Source organism: Rhipicephalus sanguineus, chromosome 7, assembly GCF_013339695.2.
Source record: "Rhipicephalus sanguineus isolate Rsan-2018 chromosome 7, BIME_Rsan_1.4, whole genome shotgun sequence".
Lineage (NCBI taxonomy): Eukaryota > Metazoa > Arthropoda > Arachnida > Ixodida > Ixodidae > Rhipicephalus > Rhipicephalus sanguineus.
Window position 1 is genome coordinate 150253287 of NC_051182.1, and position 21870 is coordinate 150275156.

Below are 21870 nucleotides of genomic sequence, written 5' to 3' on the forward strand. Positions count from 1 at the left end.
AGACCATCGTGGCAGGTAGGCTCGCAACAATCTTTATTTCATTTGTGAATCCCACATGTTATGAACGGCGCGACAACACGGAATTTCAATGAGAAGAGACGGAATAGCTGAAATCTATCTTTCCCCAATCATGGAGGTACATAACAAAGAAAGCAAAACGAACGTTAACATAGTTCTTCAAAACTATTGCATTCAGATGTAAAGGTTCTTGACTTCTCTTGAAATAAGCAGAAGTACGCAGCTGACATCGGTTCGAAGCAGGCAAGTGTCCGACGAAGAAGCTTTTCGCAACGGTGTATACCACATGCTGTCGGTTTGTTCTGTCAGCTGTCTTGCATGACACCACGTCACTGCTTGCAGTCGTCCAATGTCACGTTGTCTGCTCGACCTTCTGAACGCGTCGTCAGTTGACTTCGAAGCATTTCGAGCTGATCCGTGAGCAAGCCGACCGCGTCCCGAACTTCCGAACTTGTCAGGGCCAACGCCTGTTCAAGCTCTCTGCAGACGTTTTCAATGTCGTCTAGGAGAGACTGACCGTCCACGGCACGAACAAAGACTGCAGCCACGCCTGTGCACACCTTATAGTGGCTGCTAAAGTCCTTGTAGACTACAGCCTCTTTACACTTAGGACACTCCTTCAGGTAGAAAGCACAGCTACCGCTTAAGTGGTCGTTAAGTTTGTCGATGCGTCCGGTGAAGTCGCAGCCGCTGTCGACGTTCACACAGTGAACTTTCCTGTGTTGCAACGCATAGTTCAATCCAACGTCGAAGCGTTTTTCAGAACTAAGAGTTTCTTTGTCGATCCGGCACACGGGAGGGACTGCATTGTAAGCAATAGTACGGCATTCCTCGCAGACCATGTGGGAGCACGACAGTACACCTGCTTTTGCCGATACCACGCCGCACCAGTTGCAAAGTTGCACGTCGTTGAGTTCGTCGACAAACTCGACAGTCTTCCACTCAGTGTGCTCACCGAAACCACACACACGGTACATGAATCTTTGGCGCGTGTTGTCCATGCCGGGTGTCTGCTGCGCCATTCACCAAGCCGTGGTTCGAAGCTGTATCTGACCCGCAATTCGAAGGGAGCCGCGATCAGCCTCAAGCGTTACAACGACGCCTTTATCAGAACGAAAAGCCTAATAACTGGTTCCGCTTACAAAGATATCTGTGCTCGGCACGTCACCCTCTCTGCGAACGTCAAAGCTGATTTATTTGATATCGCCCTCACTGAGCCGGCGCCTCAGCTCTTTTATAATTGCTGCGGAACATACGTAACCACTGTCAACTCATTTTTTTTTTCGCTTAGTTTCTGCGCGCAAAGTGGTCGTTTTTCCAGCACCCAGTAGTCGAAGCGAAAACTACGAAATGGCGCATGCGCCGCTGTAGGTTGTGTAGCCGCCGTCCTAGTTGCCCGTATACAACCACAGCGCCGGCCGGGCCAGTTGGATTGTGAGTCATCACACTGTAAAGATATCGACAGCATAGTTCCTGCAGGCTGCCGCGTGTTGGACCTTTGGAACAGTTTCGACAGCCAAGGCGCAATTTTACTTGGAGCCAACCCCGGCGAAGCGGCTCGCTGTTCAACAAAGATGGCCGGCTCGATGCAGCGGGGGACGCACTGCGTAGTACACGGATTCGGAAGCCACGTAGAAATGAAGACGGTGGAATTTATGGACAAGCTCGAGTGTTGGCAGGCCTGCAGTTGGTGCGGCTTAGTGTGTTTAGAGATGTATCGGCTGTCATGTCGGCACATCTTATGTAAATTGTGCTTAGACAAGTATAAGCACCCGGATGCTAAATACGTGGTTACATGCTGCGAAATTGGACGAGCCTATTCTCGAATAGAAGCAGGTCACCCTGGCGACAAGCGCATACGTTGCGTGTACGCAGGCAGTGGCTGCGACTTCGTTGGACCTCTGCAAAATTTGGACGAACATCTGCGGGATAGCTGTGCCCTGTACATGGCGGCGTGCCATAAGTGCGGAGGCACCTTTGCCCACAAGGACATGCGGATCCATTACCCCGCGTGCGCTGGCAGACAAGGGGTGTTTCTTCGCTCCTCGGACGCTCGTTCCGCGCTTGACAACTTGAGCGCCGCATGCGAGAAGTTCGAGACGGCTGTGACCTCGGCCGGACCGGATGACCGCGGCACACTTCGGGACATGCTCACGATGGTACGCGAGCAGTTAACCAGAATTCAAGGACAACTGGCTACGGGCACCCCGTGTCAACTGAGGGAGTGCGACGTTTCTCGTCTCGGCAAGTAAGTGCCTCGCTATGGACCATAGCCTCGCCGTGCGCAATGGGGATCTCCTGTCTTCGAAAAAGGCTGTCCACGACCTTTCGCAGAACTGCCAGGTGAAAGTCGTCCAGCTTCTTGCGCTCATGGTCGGCTTCCCTGCTTTTTGCCCCCCCCCCCCCCCCCTCCCCTCTACCTCCCCCCTCGGGGTTGTTGCTACAACAAGCTGTAGTATTTCGCCCAATAAATTGTTCGATTTTTCTCGTGCATCCATTTTCATTATTATTACGCAGGTTAGTATGGCGGCTACGGGTTCCATCCCCGGCCGCATTTTGAACGTAAGAGGCAGTTTTGGAATAGGGTACGTATAGCTAACGTTCGTTGCGCACCTGCGCTATTTTCGTCACTTAACGTCTATACCCCAGAGTAATGCCTCCTCTAGAAAGATGCCTGCGGCGTCGCTGGCTAAACCATTGTAGCCGTCCCTCCTTGAATTGTGGTCGCTTGTCGAGCGATGATGCCACGTACTGCCCTATTGTTTTCAATGGGGCTGGCGTGGTGTGACGTCGGGGGTGGTAATGTGCGCATGCGCAAATGTGTGTTGCAAGCGGCCACCGCAAGGATCGCCAGCTACCGCCTCCATTAGAAACGAGGAAGGAGGGAAAGGGAAGGGCAGGAGGTTTTTGGCTCACGCGGCAGGCATCTTTTAGAGGAGGCGTTGCCCAGAGGATATATCGTATGAGGCATGCGCAGTGGCGACAAACGCTAACGCAAAGTTGTGCGTACCCTGAGGACTGCCTGATGATCCAGTAGCGTAGCGAAACAAATTTTTTTGAGGGTGGGGTGGGGTTCAACCTTACTTTATGTATGTTCGTGCGTGCGTTTGTATGTGCGCATGTGTATGTACAGTCGAGTGCGATTTGAAGGTTATCGCGTGAGCGACTGTCCCAGAGCCCTGGCGACCCGTTTCGGAGCACTGAAAATAAAGATTTCGCGTTGTCCTCTCCCTCGTTGGCTCTTCCATGCTGCAACTGTCACCTTCACGACGAGCTGGCCACCATATCTCTCTATTTTAAGCTTTACATTCGTTGCGCTCACGCGTAGATTTGGTTAGCTCTTCGCGGAAGATAACAAAAATGCAGTTTCGGAGCGTCCAATCCCTGGCAATGCCAATGAATACGCTGCACGCGATACCATTACAATCTGTTCCCTGAAGCGACAAAAAAAAAAAAAAAAGAATGAGAAAGCGCCTTCCTCGGAAGGGAGTGACCGCAGATTAAGGAGAGCAAAAAGAGTGACTGAAGCTGACCTGATACCTCCCCCTCCTCGATAGAGGATTCTGGGCCGTGGCGCTGTTGTTGTTCATGGTCAACGCTCGCGCAATAACCTTCAAATCGCGCTCGACTGTTCACATGCAAAACCGGGAAAAATCCTGGGGGAAAAAGTTGTTTCCCCCCCCCCCCTCCCCTGGATGCGCTAGTGTAATGGTTAGTGCAGGAAAACCGTCCTGGTTTTAGACTTTATGCGCATTGGAGAACCACAGATGTCCGGAAATCATTCTGGACTGGCCCTCTACGGAGTGCTAAAGTATTCGCGTGGCTTCGGCACGCAACACATCGAAATGAAAATCGTGACAAAAGCCAAGTTCGGTGTGCATGTAAGTCGTCGCGAAGCATGCTTGAGATTAGGCGGCGCAGCTGTACATGTTTCAAGTCCGTCGCTATACACACCTCTTGTCTCACTGCTTTGGTAAGCGTCGAAATTGAAACACGCGATGCGTCTCGTCGTTCCCAGGCGTCCTCACCTTTGGCAGCATTTGTACCCAGCGGGTGCTCTTCGGGACATTGTCAAATACCGCCATTTTTCAATTCTGATTTGCCCAGAGGGCTGCCACGACCTCTCCGATTGGCTTAAAATGCCGCCATTACGAAATTTGACAATACGGTGGAATTTGACAGCGTCCAGGATAGCACTCCGGCACTGCTTCAGGGACAGGACCACCTTGTTATGGCACCGCTTGCAGCATTGGCGCACCGACTAATATGTAGGCCGATCCTGGGAATAGTCTAATACCCACTTTACTGGCGAGACTGGCCAAGAAGGTGCACGACATTAGAAAGACCGGGAAAGCAGCCGTATTGTGTGTTGAGCATGAACTGCGCTGTTTATAAATAAACTCTGTCGCATCAAAAATTGAAATCACCCGTCGAGTAAAAACGGCCTCGAATTTTCTTTGGCTTGGCATAAGGGACGAAGTGCTCCGCGTTAAAAAAAAAAAAAGGTTTCTCGTTATCATTTATATATTTTTTAAAGGGCCGATCCCGGCAGCACTGCAAAACAACGTGAGGCGCAGGAACCTTTCAATCCCTCCGATCCCGGAGGCGATGCAAGATCACGTTGGGTGCAGAAAGCTTTCGAAGGGGTATCAATACAACTGAGAAGAAAAAAGACGATGGCTATCGCCTTCTAGTCGTCTTATTATGGGGATGCTTAAGAGACCGTGTGATCTTCATCATCGCTTGCCGCGCGGGTCTGTCGTCTAGATTCACACGGCTACTTGTTAAGTAGCCGCAACACTGTAGAACCTGTTTTTTAAAGGACCCCTGACACCAACATTGAAACCTCAAGATGTGTGTGTTGTTTGATTGTCCTGTATACGGGGGCACTTCTGGCGCTTCTGGCCGATTGCTAGTTCCGGACGTTAGCTTTAAGATATTTTAATTTGCTTTTAAAGTAAGCGTGAGTGCTCATCTGAGTTGGCAGCATCTCGCGACATCAACACTGGTATGACGTGGACCGAGGCCCCGTGTGACGTTCCACGAGTAAAGAGAGTATTGTGGCACCCGGCGAGGGCTATTGTTCGTCACCCCTCTCGCTCTGTTGTCGAGCTTCTCTCAACGTAGCTCTGGCTGCTTCGGCCAGGAGTGCACTAAAAAAAGGTAAGGGGGGAGGGGGGGCACGCGCTTAACAATACCGAAGCACTTGCATCGTTACATTGTTCACCGCGCGCGGGGCCACGACTTGAAACCTACGCTTTCTTGAGTGCACGTGATGTTAGGCGCTCCCCCGCTGTGGGGCGCTAGTTTATTATGGTATTTAGGCGGGCGTTTCGAATTGACGCAAAATTGTTCTCAGTTAACGACGCTGTCAACAATTACACGATGCGATAGAGCATTTACGATTCGATTTCGGGATTGCCAGGCACAAAGCTACAAGTTACAGCAAAAAAAAAAAAAAAATCCACAGCATATCCACGGGGTGAATGATGATGAGTGGGGCGAAGCTCCGGAGGGAATCATTGGTAAACCGTGAATACTCCGAGTAATTCGCCCAGTATATGATCAAGTAAACACGTGAAAAACACCGTGTATATATTAAACACCAAACTTTTATTGTACTGTTGGTTTACGTGGCCCCTTCATTACAACGGTCCCCCTAGCGTACGTCGCCGCACTAAATCGAACGATTGCCTTTCACCAATGACACGCGCCATATCTTTCGTCAATTCTGCCCAGTACACCATCAACGACGTGAGATCGGGCGCGTTTATACTAAAGGGTCGATGAGAGTCATGGCGACTTGCAGCTCACTTTAATTTTACATGTGCGCTGTGAATTTTTATTGTTTAATCACGCACAGGAGAAAGCACAGGAGGTCAAAATCCAGTGCCTATATATACGGGGTTGCCACAAAACTTTTGCTGTGAGGTATCCTTCAAAGGTGTACCGACACTAATTTTCGAAACTGACTTTACTCTGCCACATAAATATCCTGTAGACAGAGACGGTTGCGAGCGATTGTGAAAGGCTGATATGGTATTTTAACTTGACATTAAAGTCGATTTTCGCATGGCGCACCTATTGGCATTGACGCTATTATGACGTCAGGCTACAGCGTCAATTCTGGTGGCTTCACGCACCGGTATGGCTAGTTGTGATGACGTCCGGTACCAAAACATTCAAAACGGCCGCTTGTGCGTCACCAACGGAGCCACGTAGCGGAGCGGAAATGTCGCGATATTTTGCGCAAGCATTTGACGAGAAGCCCATACCGTGTTGTGACGTCAGGGTACAGTAGAAACCAAAACTAGCTTTTAAAAACAAATTATAGTTAATTTGACTTGCTCCACGCAACAGTCAGAACATACATTTGGTCGCATAGTCATAGAGTGCGTCAGCTTATCTTTAAACTTACACTCTAGCGACAGTATAGCTGGGGCTTTTTGTATACATCCGTATAAAATGCAAATATTTCGGGGGAGGGGGTTCATGCCCCCCCCCCCCCCTTCCTGGCTAAGTCCATGTAAGAAGGTAAAACGTGAAGACAGGGACGCAACAGAAGAGAAGCAGATGACACAAGCTCCAGCTACCAACTGAAATGGTGTACGGTGACGGTAAAGAAGGTGGACACAACAGATGACTTATAGCCTCATATTCACGTCATGATTACTTTTTGCTCCAGGTTATCTTTAGGTTATCTTAAAGGGCCCTTCAACGACCTCTGGAAATACAAAGAAAGAGCGCGCTATTCTCGCCTGGCGTTTCCCGCCTTTTCGGCGCAATTCCTGACGCCATGCTCACGTGACGTCATGAGGAAAGAATCTCTCGAGTGTTCCATATATGAGGAATATCGGTTGTGAATTGTCTCCTACCCTGCTTTGCCATGCAGTCGGCCGCCCGTTCTGCCTCGTCTCGCATTACTATCGTTCGCGATCAACTGACTTCACTTCGTCTCGTGCGTTTTCGACTGCGCAAACGGAGATAACAGCGTGTCGCCGAAAAGCGCGAAATCCTGATAGGCTCAAAGCTTGGTGCGGACATTGTCCACGTATTTTACGAAGAAATAAGTGGGGAGGAGGAGATGGCGCCTGTAGGAAGGGTATAGTGAAGGCGAGATAGAAGCCACTCTCTCGTCTTTGAAGTCGGAGTAGTCTATACGGGCCCTTTAAAGAACATATAAGGCTGCGAACCTGGCAATATTGTCGATATCGTATCGCTTGGCGAGCATCGTATCCTTGTAAGCAATGGCCACGGAAAGAAGGCGGGTCTTCTTCCGCAGGAGCTGCAGGAGTGCCACGAACGCTTTGTAATCATTCGCCACATCGCAGGGCCCACCTGCGCAAAGGGGTTAGTTTTGAGGTTTCGCTGTGTAATAAACGCTTGCCTTTGGCGCGAAATTCATATTTCCACGAAGCCTTATTTCTTTATTTTGATGTAAGCGAGTTTCTCGCAAAAAAACTTTTACCACCGCTTGAGGCCGCGCCGCTATGTTTAGGAAAGTTCACGATTGTTTTACACTTTTCTGATAAGATTTCGCACACGACAGGGGTAGTTGAGTTTATTCCGGAAATAACGCGAACACCAGCGATAACGCTAGAATTTTCTATCATTCATGTATAGCAGATGACGCGTTCATCCGACGTTCGGATTACCGACGGCTAGCTGTGCTCGACGCTATCAGTGTATACAGCATGTATTGCTGTATATACTGATACTTTGAGCTGTCATTTTCTGGGCACAAGTTCACCGACTGAAGAGTTCCGTATTTGCCAGTGTTACAGCAGCCTTGTTCACCGTCACAACTCCGTGACAACATTGTACTAAAGAGGCAGAGGGGGTGGGGGGGGGGGGGGGCATGGAGAAGCGCATAAACACCAAGTGCTTCTATGACAGTAATAAAGACAGACGAAGGCCTCCACGCATGCTCGCAAACACCGATGAGTGACGCAGAATGACGGGGTTAAGGAGGAGAAGGAGAGAAAGGAAAGGCAGGGATGTTAACCAGTCTAGAAGGACCGGTATGCTACCCTACACTGGGGGAAGGGATGGGGGAGATATAAAGATAGAGAGAGAGAGAAGGAGAGCACGCACGCACAAAAAGTCACACACATTTCACGGTCATCATAACGACGTTAGTCTACAAGCGACGGTGCAGGTCTGATGCCTTCAAGAAGTTTAGCACTGCCACGATGCGATTACACCGCATGACGGAGACTCAGGATAAATTTTGATCCCCTGGAGGTCCTTAACGTCCACCTAAATCTAAGCACATGGAAGCATATGGAAGCATATGGAAGCTGGAGGACTGGTGTTAGGGTGAGGAGGAGGCAAATGAGGAGGTGAAAGGGTAAACCGTAGCATAACCATGTACAGCGTCAGGAAGCTTAACTCGAACGCACCGCAGCGTGTCCTGAAACGGTTCGATTGACGCCATGGCGCCGCGTAGCTTCGGGTTCTGTTGCCGAGGTGTTACCAATGCGTGCCGACATACTATACAAGCATACCGAGGTATTACCTCGGCAACAGCGCCCAGCGCTTCGCGGCTGGCATCGGCCAAACCAGTCGAGGCCACCCTGCGGAGCGTTCGAGTTAAGCTTGCTGACGACTGTATACAAGGATAGCAAGAGGTGGAAAAGAGAAGTGGGATGATGTGAAGGTTAGGAGGGGGGAAAGGAGGAGAGAGGGCAATACAGAAAGGGATAAACAAAGAAAGATGAAAGAAAGAAGAAGAGGATGTAGAAAGAGATGAAGAAAGCTGAAAGAAGGAAGAGAAGAAGCTGAAGAACGAACTCAATCTGCGTTGCCCTGAATTCCTTGCAAGCACCGCTGTTTATTCACATTTGACACACGTGGAACTGGCTTTAATATTTTCGTACCGAGTTGTTCGCTTCGCATAAAGCTTGCAAGCTGATGCTGTTGAAGTTATAGGTAAGCAGGAAAGCAGTGCCGGATAACCTACATTGACAAGTCTTAGCTAAGACTGATGAGGATGCGTGGTGCGGGCCAGCCTCTGTTTTCGCCTATGAGCATGCCCGTATACACTTAGCGCATTTGTTGCACGTCTGGCTATCCTGACCACATAAGGACGGTGCTAAAATGCTGCTGGGGAAACGTAGAATGGCTCGCAACAATATATATTTATAATAATTGTGGGGATTTTACGTCCCAAACCACGAGGGGCGCCGTAGTGCAGGGCTTCAGAAATTTGACCATATCGTGTTGTTTAATGTGCGCCTAAAAATGCGGCCGCCGCGGTCAGGATTCGATCCCGGGCAGGGTCGTGACAGTGACAAGGACTTTAATAGTCCCGAAGAAATTGATGAAGGGAGGCCTAGGGCTCCCCATCAAGTCGGTGGCTCCACCTAGGACGGAACCGCGATTCGGTGACTCTCGGCGACGGCCCGGGCCATCTGGACAGCCTGTAGTTGAAGAGTGATGTCCTAACGTAGCCAGAATTTTTTTCGCGGGGGGAGGGGGTTGTTTCAGCCATACTTTATGCATGTTCGTGCGCGCGTTTTTATGTGTGGGTCTATATACACATGCAACACTGAAAAATTTCGGGGAGGGTTTGAACACTCCCGCCCCTGATCCCGGGACCTTCGGGTCAGCAGTCAAGCACCATAACCACTAGACCATCGTGGCAGGTAGGCTCGCAACAATCTTTATTTCATTTGTGAATCTCACATGTTATGAACGGCGCGACAACACGGAATTTTAATTAGAAGAGACGGAATAGCTGAAATCTATCTTTCCCCATTCATGGAGGTACATAACAAAGAAAGCAAAACGAACGTTAACAAAGTTCTTCGAAACTATTGCATTCAGATGTAAAGGTTCTTGACTTCTCTTGAAATAAACAGAAGTACGCAGCTGACATCGGTTCGAAGCAGGCAGGTATCCGACGAAGAAGCTTTTCGCAACGGTGTATACCACATGCTGTCGGTTTGTTCTGTCAGCTGTCTTGCATGACACCACGTCACTGCTTGCAGTCGTCCAATGTCACGTTGTCTGCTCGACCTTCTGAACGCGTCGTCAGTTGACTTCGAAGCATTTCGAGCTGATCCGTGAGCAAGCCGACCGCGTCCCGAACTTCCGAAGTTGTCAGGGCCAACGCCTGTTCAAGCTCTCTGCGGACGTTTTCAATGTCGTCTAGGAGAGACTGACCGTCCACGGCACGAACAAAGACTGCAGCCACGCCTGTGCACACCTTATAGTGGCTGCTAAAGTCCTTGTAGACTACAGCCTCTTTACACTTAGGACACTCCTTCAGGTAGAAAGCACAGCTACCGCTCAAGTGGTCGTTAAGTTTGTCGATGCGTCCGGTGAAGTCGCAGCCGTTGTCGACGTTCACACAGTGAACTTTCCTGTGTTGCAACGCATAGTTCAATCCAACGTCGAAGCGTTTTTCAGAATTAAGAGTTTCTTTGTCGATCCGGCACACGGGAGGGACTGCATTGTAAGCAATAGTACGGCATTCCTGGCAGACCATGTGGGAGCACGACAGTACACCTGCTTTTGCCGATACCACGCCGCACCAGTTGCAAAGTTGCACGTCGTTGAGTTCGTCGACAAACTCGACAGTCTTCCACTCAGTGTGCTCACCGAAACCACACACACGGTACATGAATCTTTGGCGCGTGTTGTCCATGCCGGGTGTCTGCTGCGCCATTCACCAAGCCGTGGTTCGAAGCTGTATCTGACCCGCAATTCGAAGGGAGCCGCGATCAGCCTCAAGCGTTACAACGACGCCTTTATCAGAACGAAAAGCCTAATAACTGGTTCCGCTTACAAAGATACCTGTGCTCGGCACGTCACCCTCTCTGCGAACGTCAGAGCTGATTTATTTGATATCGCCCTCACTGAGCCGGCGCCTCAGCTCTTTTATAATTGCTGCGGATCATACGTAACCGCTGTCAACTCATTTTTTTTTCGCTTAGTTTCTGCGCGCAAAGTGGTCGTTTTTCCAGCACCCAGTAGTCGAAGCGAAAACTACGGAATGGCGCATGCGCCGCTGTAGGTTGTGTAGCCGCCGTCCTAGTTGCCCGTATACAACCACAGCGCCGGCCGGACCAGTTGGATTGTGAGTCATCACACTGTAAAGATATCGACAGCATAGTTCCTGCAGACTGCCGCGTGTTGGACCTTTGGAACAGTTTCTTCAGCCAAGGCGCAATTTTACTTGGAGTCAACCCCGGCGAAGCGGCTCGCTGTTCAACAAAGATGGCCGGCTCGATGCAGCGGGGGACGCACTGCGTAGTACACGGATTCGGAAGCCACGTAGAATTGAAGACGGTGGAATTTATGGACAAGCTCGAGTGTTGGCAGGCCTGCAGTTGGTGCGGCTTAGTGTGTTTAGAGATGTATCGGCTGTCATGTCGGCACATCTTATGTAAATTGTGCTTAGACAAGTATAAGCACCCGGATGCTAAATACGTGGTTACATGCTGCGAAATTGGACGAGCCTATTCTCGAATAGAAGCAGGTCACCCTGGCGACAAGCGCATACGTTGCGTGTACGCAGGCAGTGGCTGCGACTTCGTTGAACCTCTGCAAAATGTGGACGAACATCTGCGGGATAGCTGTGCCCTGTACATGGCGGCGTGCCATAAGTGCGGAGGCACCTTTGCCCACAAGGACATGCGGATCCATTACCCCGCGTGCGCTGGCAGACAAGGGGTGTTTCTTCGCTCCTCGGACGCTCGTTCCGCGGTTGACAACTTGAGCGCCGCATGCGAGAAGTTCGAGACGGCTGTGACCTCGGCCGGACCGGATGACCGCGGCACACTTCGGGACATGCTCACGATGGTACGCGAGCAGTTAACTAGAATTCAAGGACAACTGGCTACGGGCACCCCGTGTCAACTGAGGGAGTGCGACGTTTCTCGTCTCGGCAAGTAAGTGCCTCGCTATGGACCATAGCCTCGCCGTGCACAATGGGGATCTCCTTTCTTCGAAAAAGGCTGTCCACGACCTTTCGCAGAACTGCCAGGTGAAAGCCGTCCAGCTTCTTGCGCTCATGGTCGGCTTCCCTGCTTGCTACAACAACAAGCTGTAGTATTTCGCCCAATAAATTGTTCGATTTTTCTCGTGCATCCATTTTCGTTATTATTACGCAGGTTAGTATGGCGGCTACGGGTTCCATCCCCGGCCGCATTTTGAACGTAAGAGGCAGTTTTGGAATAGGGTACGCATAGCTAACGTTCGTTGCGCACCTGCGCTATTTTCGTCACTTAACGTCTATACCCCAGAGCAATGCCTCCTCTAGAAAGATGCCTGCGGCGTCGCTGGCTAAACCATTGTAGCCGTCCCTCCTTGAATTGTGGTCGCTTGTCGAGCGATGATGCCACGTACTGCCCTATTGTTTTCAATGGGGCTGGCGTGGTGTGACGTCGGGGGTGGTAATGTGCGCATGCGCAAATGTGTGTTGCAAGCGGCCACCGCAAGGATCGCCAGCTACCGCCTCCATTAGAAACGAGGAAGGAGGGAAAGGGAAGGGCAGGAGGTTTTTGGCTCACGCGGCAGGCATCTTTTAGAGGAGGCGTTGCCCAGAGGATATATCGTATGAGGCATGCGCAGTGGCGACAAACGCTAACGCAAAGTTGTGCGTACCCTGAGGACTGCCTGATGATCCAGTAGCGTAGCGAAACAAATTTTTTTGAGGGTGGGGTGGGGTTCAACCTTACTTTATGTATGTTCGTGCGTGCGTTTGTATGTGCGCATGTGTATGTACAGTCGAGTGCGATTTGAAGGTTATCGCGTGAGCGACTGTCCCAGAGCCCTGGCGACCCGTTTCGGAGCACTGAAAATAAAGATTTCGCGTTGTCCTCTCCCTCGTTGGCTCTTCCATGCTGCAACAGTCACCCTCACGACGAGCTCGCCACCATATCTCTCTATTTTAAGCTTTACATTCGTTGCGCTCACGCGTAGATTTGGTTGGCTCTTCGCGGACGATAACAAAAATGCAGTTTCGGAGCGTCCAATACCTGGCAATGCCAATGAATACGCTGCACGCGATACCATTACAATCTGTTACCTGAAGCGACAAAAAAAAAAAAAAAGAATGAGAAAGCGCCTTCCTCGGAAGGGAGTGACCGCAGATTAAGGAAGAGCAAAAAGAGTGACTGAAGCTGACCTGATACCTCCCCCTCCTCGATAGAGGATTCTGGGCCGTGGCGCTGTTGTTGTTCATGGTCAACGCTCGCGCAATAACCTTCAAATCGCGCTCGACTGTACACATGCAAAACCGGGAAAAATCCTGGGGGAAAGAGTTGTCCCCCCCCCCCTCCCCTGGATGCGCTTGTGTAATGGTTAGTGCAGGAAAACCGTCCTGGTTTTAGACTTTATGTGCATTGGAGAACCACAGATGTCCGGAAATCATTCTGGACTGGCCCTCTACGTAGTGCTAAAGTATTCGCGTGACTTCGGCACGCAACACATCGAAATGAAAATCGTGACAAAAGCCAAGTTCGGTGTGCATGTGAGTCGTCGCGAAGCATGCTTGACATTAGGCGGTGCAGCTGTACATGTTTCAAGTCCGTCGCTATACACACCTCTTGTCTCACTGCTTTGGTAAGCATCGAAATTGAAACACGCGATGCGTCTCGTCGTTCCCAGGCGTCCTCACCTTTGGCAGCATTTGTACCCAGCGGGTGCTCTTCGGGACATTGTCAAATACCGCCATTTTTCAATTCTGATTTGCCCAGAGGGCTGCTACGACCTCTCCGATTGGCTTAAAATGCCGCCATTACGAAATTTGACAATACGGTGGAATTTGACAGCGTCCAGGATGGCACTCCGGCACTGCTTCAGGGACAGGACCACCTTGTTATGGCACCGCTTGCAGCATTGGCGCACCGACTAATATGTAGGCCGATCCTGGGAATAGTCTAATATCCACTTTACTGGCGAGACCGGCCAAGAAGGTGCACGACATTAGAAAGACCGGGAAAGCAGCCGTATTGTGTGTTGAGCATGAACTGCGCTGTTTATAAATAAACTCTGTCGCATCAAAAATTGAAATCACCCGTCGAGTAAAAACGGCCTCGCATTTTCTTTGGCTTGGAATAAGGGACGAAGTGCACCGCGTAAAAAAAAAAAAAAGGTTTCTTGTTATCATTCACATATTTTATAAAGGGCCGATCCCGGAAGCACTGCAAAACAACGTGAGGCGCAGAAACCTTTCAATGCCTCCGATCCCGGAGGCGATGCAAGATCACGTTGGGTGCAGAAAGCTTTCGAGGGGGTATCAATACAACTGAGAAGAAAAAAAAGACGATGACTATCGCCTTCTAGTCGTCTTATTGTGGGGATGCTTAAGAGACCGTGTGATCTTCATCAGCGCTTGGCGCGCGGGTCTGTCGTGCAGATTCACACGGCTACTTGTTAAGTAGCCGCAACACTGTAGAAGCTGTTTTTTAAAGGACCCCTAACACCAACATTAAAACCTCAAGATGTTTGTGTTGTTTGATTGCCCTGTATACGGGGGCACTTCTGACCGATTATTAGTGCCGGAGGTTAGCTTTAACAAATTTTAATTTGGTTTTAAAGTAAGCGTGAGTGCTCATCTGAGTTGGCTGCACCTCGCGACATCGCCACTGGTATGACGTAGACCGAGGCCGTTCCACTGGTATGACGTAGACTGTGACGTTCCACTAGTAAAGCGATTATTGTGGCACCCGGCGAGGACTATTTCTCGTCACCCTTCTCGCTCTGTTGTCTGGCTTCTCTCAACGTAGGGCTTCTGTGGACACTGTCGAATTCCGCCATATTGTCAAAATTTGTAATGGCGGCATTTTAAGCCAATCAGAGAGGCCGTAGCAGCCCTCTGGGCCAATCAAAGTTTATCAATGGCGGAATTTGACACCATGGTGGAATTTGACAGTGTCCAGAATAGTACCCCAGGAATTCTCTTTCTTTTTTTCTGGGAAAAAAAAGGGGGGGGGGGACGCGCTTAGCAATATCGAAGCACCCGCATCGTTTCATTGTTCACCGCGTGCGGGGCCACGATTTGACATCTGTGCTTTCTTGAGTGCTCGTGATGTTAGGCGCTCCCCCGCTGTGGGGCGCTTCTTTCTTATGGTATTTAGCCGGGCGTTGTGAACTGACGCAAAGTTGTCCCCAGTTAACGACGCTGTCAACAATTATACGATGCGTTAGAGCGTTTACGATTCAATTCCGGGATTGCCAGGCACAAAGCTACAAATTACAGCAAAAAAGTCGCAAACAAAACTTTGCTGCCAGGGGTCCTTTAAAGGTGTACGGACACTAATTTCCGAAACTGAATTTACTCTGCCACATAAATCTCCTGTATACAGGGACGGTTATGAGCAAGTGTGAAGCTCAGTAAATGCCGATATGGTATTTTATTTTGACACTAGATTTTCGCATGGCGCACCTACTGGCATCGACGCTACGATGACGTCAGGGTACAGCGTCAATTCTGGTGACTTCACGCACCGGTATGGCTAGTAGTGATGACGTCAGGTATCAAAACATTTAAAACGGCCGCTTGTGCGTCACCAACGGAGCCACGTAGCGGAGCGGCCGCAGAAACGTCGCGATATTTTGCGCGAGCATTTGACGAGAAGCTCATACCGTGTTGTGACGTCAGGGTACTGTAGGAACCGAAACTAGCTTTTAAAAACAAATTATAGTTATTTTGACTTGCTCCATGCAACACTCATAACATACATTTGGTCGCATAGTCATAGAGTGCGTCAGCTTATCTTTAAACTTACACTCTAGCGACAGTATAGCTGGGGCTCTTTGTATACATCCGTATAAAATGCAAATATTTCGGAAGGAGGGGGTTCATCCCCCCCCCCCCTTCCTGGCTAAGCCCATGTAAGAAGGTAAAACGTGAAGACAGGGACGCAACAGAAGAGGAGCAGATGACACAAACGCCAGCTACCAACTGAAATGGCGTACGGTGACGGTAAAGAAGGTGGACACAACAGATGACTTATAGCCTCATATTCACGTCATGATTACTTTTTGTTCCAGGTTATCTTCAGGTTATCTTAAAGGGCCCTTCAACGTCCTCTGGAAATACAAAGAAAGAGCGCGCTATTCTCGCCTGGCGTTTCCCGCCTTTTCGGCGCAATTCCTGACGCCATGCTCACGTGACGTCATGAGGAAAGAATCTCTCGAGTGTTCCATATATGAGGAATATCGGTTGTGAATTGTCTCTTACCCTGCTTCGCCATGCAGTTGGCCGCCCATTCTGCCTCGTCTCGCATTACTATCATTCGCGATCAACTGATTTCACTTCTAAAAGAACTTGTTTTTGGGCGAGTTGGTGCCTTAGTTTGCTGAACATATCGTAAGTGGCGCGAAGCTAGGAACATGAAAAAGGGCCGGAGGAAAGAGACAGAAGAGCGCCAACTTTGGCGCTCTTCTGTCTCTTTCCTCCGGCCCTTTTTCATGTTCCTAGCTTCGCGCCACTTACGATATGATTTCACTTCGTCTCGTGCGTTTTCGACTGCGCAAGCGGAGATAACAGCGTGTCGCCGAAAAGCGCGAAATCCTGATAGGCTCAAAGCTTGGTGCGGACATTGTCCACGTATTTTACGAAGAAATAAGTGGCGAGGAGGAGATGGCGCCTGTAGGAAGGGTGTAGTGAAGGCGAGATAGAAGCCACTCTCTCGTCTTTGAAGTCGGAGTAGTCCATAGGGGCCCTTTAAAGAACGTATAAGGCTGCGAACCTGGCAATATTGTCGATATCGTATCGCTTGGCGAGCATCGTATCCTTGTAAGCAATGGCCACGGAAAGAAGGCGGGTCTTCTTCCGCAGGAGCTGCAGGAGTGCCACGAACGCTTTGTAATCATTCGCCACATCGCAGGGCCCACCTGCGCAAAGGGGTTAGTTTTGAGGTTTCGCTGTGTAATAAACGCTTGCCTTTGGCGCGAAATTCATATTTCCACGAAGCCTTATTTCTTTATTTTGATGTAAGCGAGTTTCTCGCAAAAAAACTTTTACCACCGCTTGAGGCAGCGCCGCTATGTTTAGGAAAGTTCACGATTGTTTTACACTTTTCTGATAAGATTTCGCACACGACAGGGGTAGTTGAGTTTATTCCGGAAATAACGCGAACACCAGCGATAACGCTAGAATTTTCTATCATTCATGTATAGCAGATGACGCGTTCATCCGACGTTCGGATTACCGACGGCTAGCTGTGCTCGACGCTATCAGTGTATACAGCATGTATTGCTGCATACACTGATACTTTGAGCTGTCATTTTCTGGGCACAAGTTCACCGACTGAAGAGTTCCGTATTTGCCAGTGTTACAGCAGCCTTGTTCACCGTCACAACTCCGTGACAACATTGTACTAAAGAGGCAGAGGGGGTGGGGGGGGGGGGGCTGGGGGGCATGGAGAAGCGCATAAACTCCAAGTGCTTCTATGACAGTAATAAAGACAGACGAAGGCCTCCACGCATGCTCGCAAGGACCGATGAGTGACGCAGAATGACGGGGTTAAAAAATACATTCTGGGGCGTTACGTACAAAAGCCACGATGCGATTACACCGCATGACGGAGACTCAGGATAAATTTTGATCCCCTGGAGGTCCTTAACGTCCACCTAAATCTAAGCACATGGAAGCATATGGAAGCTGGAGGACTGGTGTTAGGGTGAGGAGGAGGCAAATAAGGAGGTGAAAGGGTAAACCGTAGCATAACCATGTACAGCGTCAGGAAGCTTAACTCGAACGCACCGCAGCGTGTCCTGAAACGGTTCGATTGACGCCATGGCGCCGCGTAGCTTCGGGTTCTGTTGCCGAGGTGTTACCAATGCGTGCCGACATACTATACAAGCATACCGAGGTATTACCTCGGCAAAAGCGCCCAGCGCTTCGCGGCTGGCATCGGCCAAACCAGTCGAGGCCACCCTGCGGAGCGTTCGAGTTAAGCTTGCTGATGACTGTATACAAGGATAGCAAGAGGTGGAAAAGAGAAGTGGGATGATGTGAAGGTTAGGAGGGGGGAAAGGAGGAGAGAGGGCAATACAGAAAGGGATAAACAAAGAAAGATGAAAGAAAGAAGACGATGATGATGTACAAAGAGATAAAGAAAGCTGAAAGAAGGAAGAGAAGAAGCTGAAGAACGAACTCAACCTGCGTTGCCCTGAATTCCTTGCAAGCACCGCTGTTTATTCACATTTGACACACGTGGAACTGGCTTTAATATTTTTGTACCGAGTTGTTCGCTTCGCATAAAGCTTGCAAGCTGATGCTGTTGAAGTTATAGGTAAGCAGGAAAGCAGTGCCGGATAACCTACATTGACAAGTCTTAGCTAAGACTGATGAGGATGCGTGGTGCGGGCCAGCCTCTGTTTTCGCCTATGAGCATGCCCGTATACACTTAGCGCATTTGTTGCACGTCTGGCTATCCTGACCACATAAGGACGGTGCTAAAATGCTGCTGGGGAAACGTAGAATGGCTCGCAACAATATATATTTATAATAATTGTGGGGATTTTACGTCCCAAACCACGAGGGGCGCCGTAGTGCAGGGCTTCAGAAATTTTGACCATATCGTGTTGTTTAATGTGCGCCTAAAAATGCGGCCGCCGCGGTCAGGATTCGATCCCGGGCAGGGTCGTGACAGTGACAAGGACTTTAATAGTCCCGAGGAAATTGATGAAGGGAGGCCTAGGGCTCCCCATCAAGTCGGTGGCTCCACCTAGGACGGAACCGCGATTCGGTGACTCTCGGCGACGGCCCGGGCCATCTGGACAGCCTGTAGTTGAAGAGTGATGTCCTAACGTAGCCAGAATTTTTTTCGCGGGGGGAGGGGGTTGTTTCAGCCATACTTTATGCATGTTCGTGCGCGCGTTTTTATGTGTGGGTCTATATACACATGCAACATTGAAAAATTTCGGGGAGGGTTTGAACACTCCCGCCCCTGATCCCGGGACCTTCGGGTCAGCAGTCAAACACCATAACCACTAGACCATCGTGGCAGGTAGGCTCGCAACAATCTTTATTTCATTTGTGAATCTTACATGTTATGAACGGCGCGACAACACGGAATTTTAATTAGAAGAGACGGAAGAGCTGAAATCTATCTTTCCCCAATCATGGAGGTACATAACAAAGAAAGCAAAACGAACGTTAACAAAGTTCTTCGAAACTATTGCATTCAGATGTAAAGGTTCTTGACTTCTCTTGAAATAAACAGAAGTACGCAGCTGACATCGGTTCGAAGCAGGCAGGTATCCGACGAAGAAGCTTTTCGCAACGGTGTATACCACATGCTGTCTGTTTGTTCTGTCAGCTGTCTTGCATGACACCACGTCACTGTTTGCAGTCGTCCAATGTCACGTTGTCTGCTCGACCTTCTGAACGCGTCGTCAGTTGACTTCGAAGCATTTCGAGCTGATCCGTGAGCAAGCCGACCGCGTCCCGAACTTCCGAACTTGTCAGGGCCAACGCCTGTTCAAGCTCTATACAGACGTTTTCAATGTCGTCTAGTAGAGACTGACCGTCCACGGCACGAACAAAGACTACAGCCACGCCTGTGCACACCTTATAGTGGCTGACAAAGTCCTTGTAGACTACAGCCTCTTTACACTTAGGACACTCCTTGAGGTAGAAAGCACAACTACCGCTTAAGTGGCCGTTAAGTTCGTCGATGCGTCCGGTGAAGTCGCAGCCGCTGTCGACGTTCACACAGCGAACTTTCCTGTGTTGCAACCCATTATTCAATGCAATGTAGCTTTTTTCAGAACTAAGATAGTATTTGTCGATCCAGCACACGGGAGGGACTGCATTGTAAGCAATAGTACGGCACTCCTCGCAGACCATGTGGGAGCACGACAGTACACCTGCTTTTGCCGATGCCACGCCGCACCAGTTGCAAAGTTGCACGTCGTCGAGTTCCTCGACAAACTCGACAGTCTTCCACTCAGTGTGCTCACCGAAGCCACGCACACGGTACATGAATCTTTGGCGCGTATTGTCCATGCCGGGTGTCCGCTGCGCCGTTCACCAAGCCGTCGTTCGAAGCTGCATCCGACGCGTAATTCGAAGGGAGTCGCGATCAGCCTCAAGCGTTTAAACGACACCTTTATCAGAACAAAAAGCCCGATAAGGGGTTCCGTTTACAAAGATATCTGTGCTCGGCACGTCGCCCTCTCTGCGAACGTCAAAGCTGATTTATCGGATATCGCTCTCGCTGCGGCCGGCGCCTCGATTCTTTGCTGCGAAACATACGTGACCTTTGTCAGCTCCTTTGCCAGCAGTGAGGGCGGTCGAGCGAAGTTTCGCTTCCTTTCGGCGTGCAAGGTGGTCGTTTTCCCAGCACCCAGTAGTAGAAGCGAAAACTACGGAATGACGCATGCACCGCTGTAGGTTGTGTAGCCACCGTCCGAGTTGCCGATACTAGCCTCACATCACCACAGCGCAGGTGGGACCAGTTGGATCACACTGTAAGGATATCGGCAGCAAAGTTCCCGCAGGCTGCCGCGTGTTGGATCTTTGGAACACTTTCTTCAACCAAGGCGCAATTTTACTTGGAGCCAATCCCGGCGAAGCGGCTCGCTGTTTAACAAAGATGGCCGGCTGGATGCAGCGGGGCACGCACTGCGTAGTACATGGATTCGGGAGCCACGTAGAAATGAAGACGGTGGAATTTATGGACAAGCTCGAGTGTTGGCAGGCCTGCAGTTGGTGCGGCTTAGTGTGTTTAGAGATGTATCGGCTGTCATGTCGGCACATCTTATGTAAATTGTGCTTAGACAAGTATAATCCCCTGGGTGCATACGTGGTTACATGCTGCGAAATTGGACGAACCTATTCTCGAATAGAAGCAGGTCACCCTGGCGACAAGCGCATACGTTGCGTGTACGCAGGCAGTGGCTGCGACTTCGTTGGACCTCTGCAAAATTTGGACGAACATCTGCGGGATAGCTGCGCCCTGTACATGGCGGCGTGCCATAAGTGCGGAGGCACCTTTGCCCACAAGGACATGCGGATCCATTACCTCGCGTGCGCTGGTAGACAAGGGGTGTTTCTTCGCTCTTCGGACGCTCGTTCCGCGCTTGACAACTTGAGCGCCGGATGCGAGAAGTTCGAGACGGCTGTGACCTCGGCCGGACCGGATGACCGCGGCCCGCTACGGGACACGCTCACTATGGTACGCGAACAGTTAACAAGGATTCAAGGCCAACTGGCTACGGGCACCCCGTGGCAATTGAGGGAGTGCGACGTTTCTCGTCTCGGCAAGTAAGTGCCTCGCTATGGACCATAGCCTCGCCGTGCACAGTGGGGATCTCCTTTCTTCGAAAAGGCTGTCCACGACCTTTCGCTGCACTCCCAGGTGAAAGTTGTCCAGGTTCTTGCGCTCATGGTGGGCGTCCCTGCTTTTTTTTTCTTCCCTCGGGGTTGCTGCTACAACGACAAGCTGTAGTATTTCGCCCAATAAATTGTTCGATTTTTCTCGTGCATCCATTTTCGTTATTATTACGCAGGTTAGTTTGACGGCCACGGGTTCCATCCCAGGTCGCATTTTGAACGTAAGAGGCAGTTTTGGAATAGGGTACGCGTAGATGTCGTTCGTTGCGCACCTATGCTATTTTCGTCACTTAACGTGGGTACCCGAGAGGATATATCGTATGAGGCATGCGCAGTGGTGACAGACGATAACACAAAGCTTTGCGTACCCTATTTTAGAACTGCCTAATGATCCAGTAGCGTGGCGAGAATTTTTTTTTTATGGGGGGGGGGGGTCACCCTTACCTTATGTGTGTTCGTGCGTGCGTTTGAATGTGCGCATGTGTATTACAGTGGAGTGCGATTTGAAGGTTATCGCGCGAGCGTCGACTGGCCAAGCGTCCCAGAGCCGT

General features: G+C 50.2%; 2 protein-coding genes across 4 annotated transcripts in view; one reads left to right on the plus strand and one right to left on the minus strand.

Annotated features, from left to right (window-relative positions):
- The window catches only part of LOC119400243 (chitotriosidase-1-like), a 40224-nt gene that overhangs the window by 7987 nt on the left and 10367 nt on the right, over positions 1 to 21870 (minus strand). For 2 of the 3 annotated variants that reach the window (XM_049418003.1, XM_049418002.1), the window contains exon 2: positions 16725 to 16869. In XM_049418003.1, the coding sequence (XP_049273960.1) occupies positions 16725 to 16869 (145 nt within the window). Of the gene's footprint in view, positions 1 to 7211; positions 7357 to 16724; positions 16870 to 21870 lie in introns of all 3 variants that reach the window. The other variant, XM_037667254.2, reaches the window with a different exon arrangement.
- Positions 1441 to 21257, plus strand: LOC125759377 (uncharacterized). Its single transcript, XM_049418004.1, has 2 exons — positions 1441 to 2128; positions 21113 to 21257. Exons 1-2 carry the CDS (start codon positions 1593 to 1595, stop codon positions 21252 to 21254), a joined length of 678 nt encoding a protein of 225 aa, XP_049273961.1. The 5' UTR covers positions 1441 to 1592; the 3' UTR covers positions 21255 to 21257.

Bases quoted from the DNA above. Each gene is read 5' to 3' on its own strand.
- LOC125759377 (XM_049418004.1), top strand. From the start codon at position 1,593: ATGGCCGGCTCGATGCAGCGGGGGACGCACTGCGTAGTACACGGATTC. The intron at 2,129-21,112 runs CTCGGCCGGACC...GACGGCTGTGAC, and splicing joins AAGTTCGAGACGGCTGTGAC to CTCGGCCGGACCGGATGACC.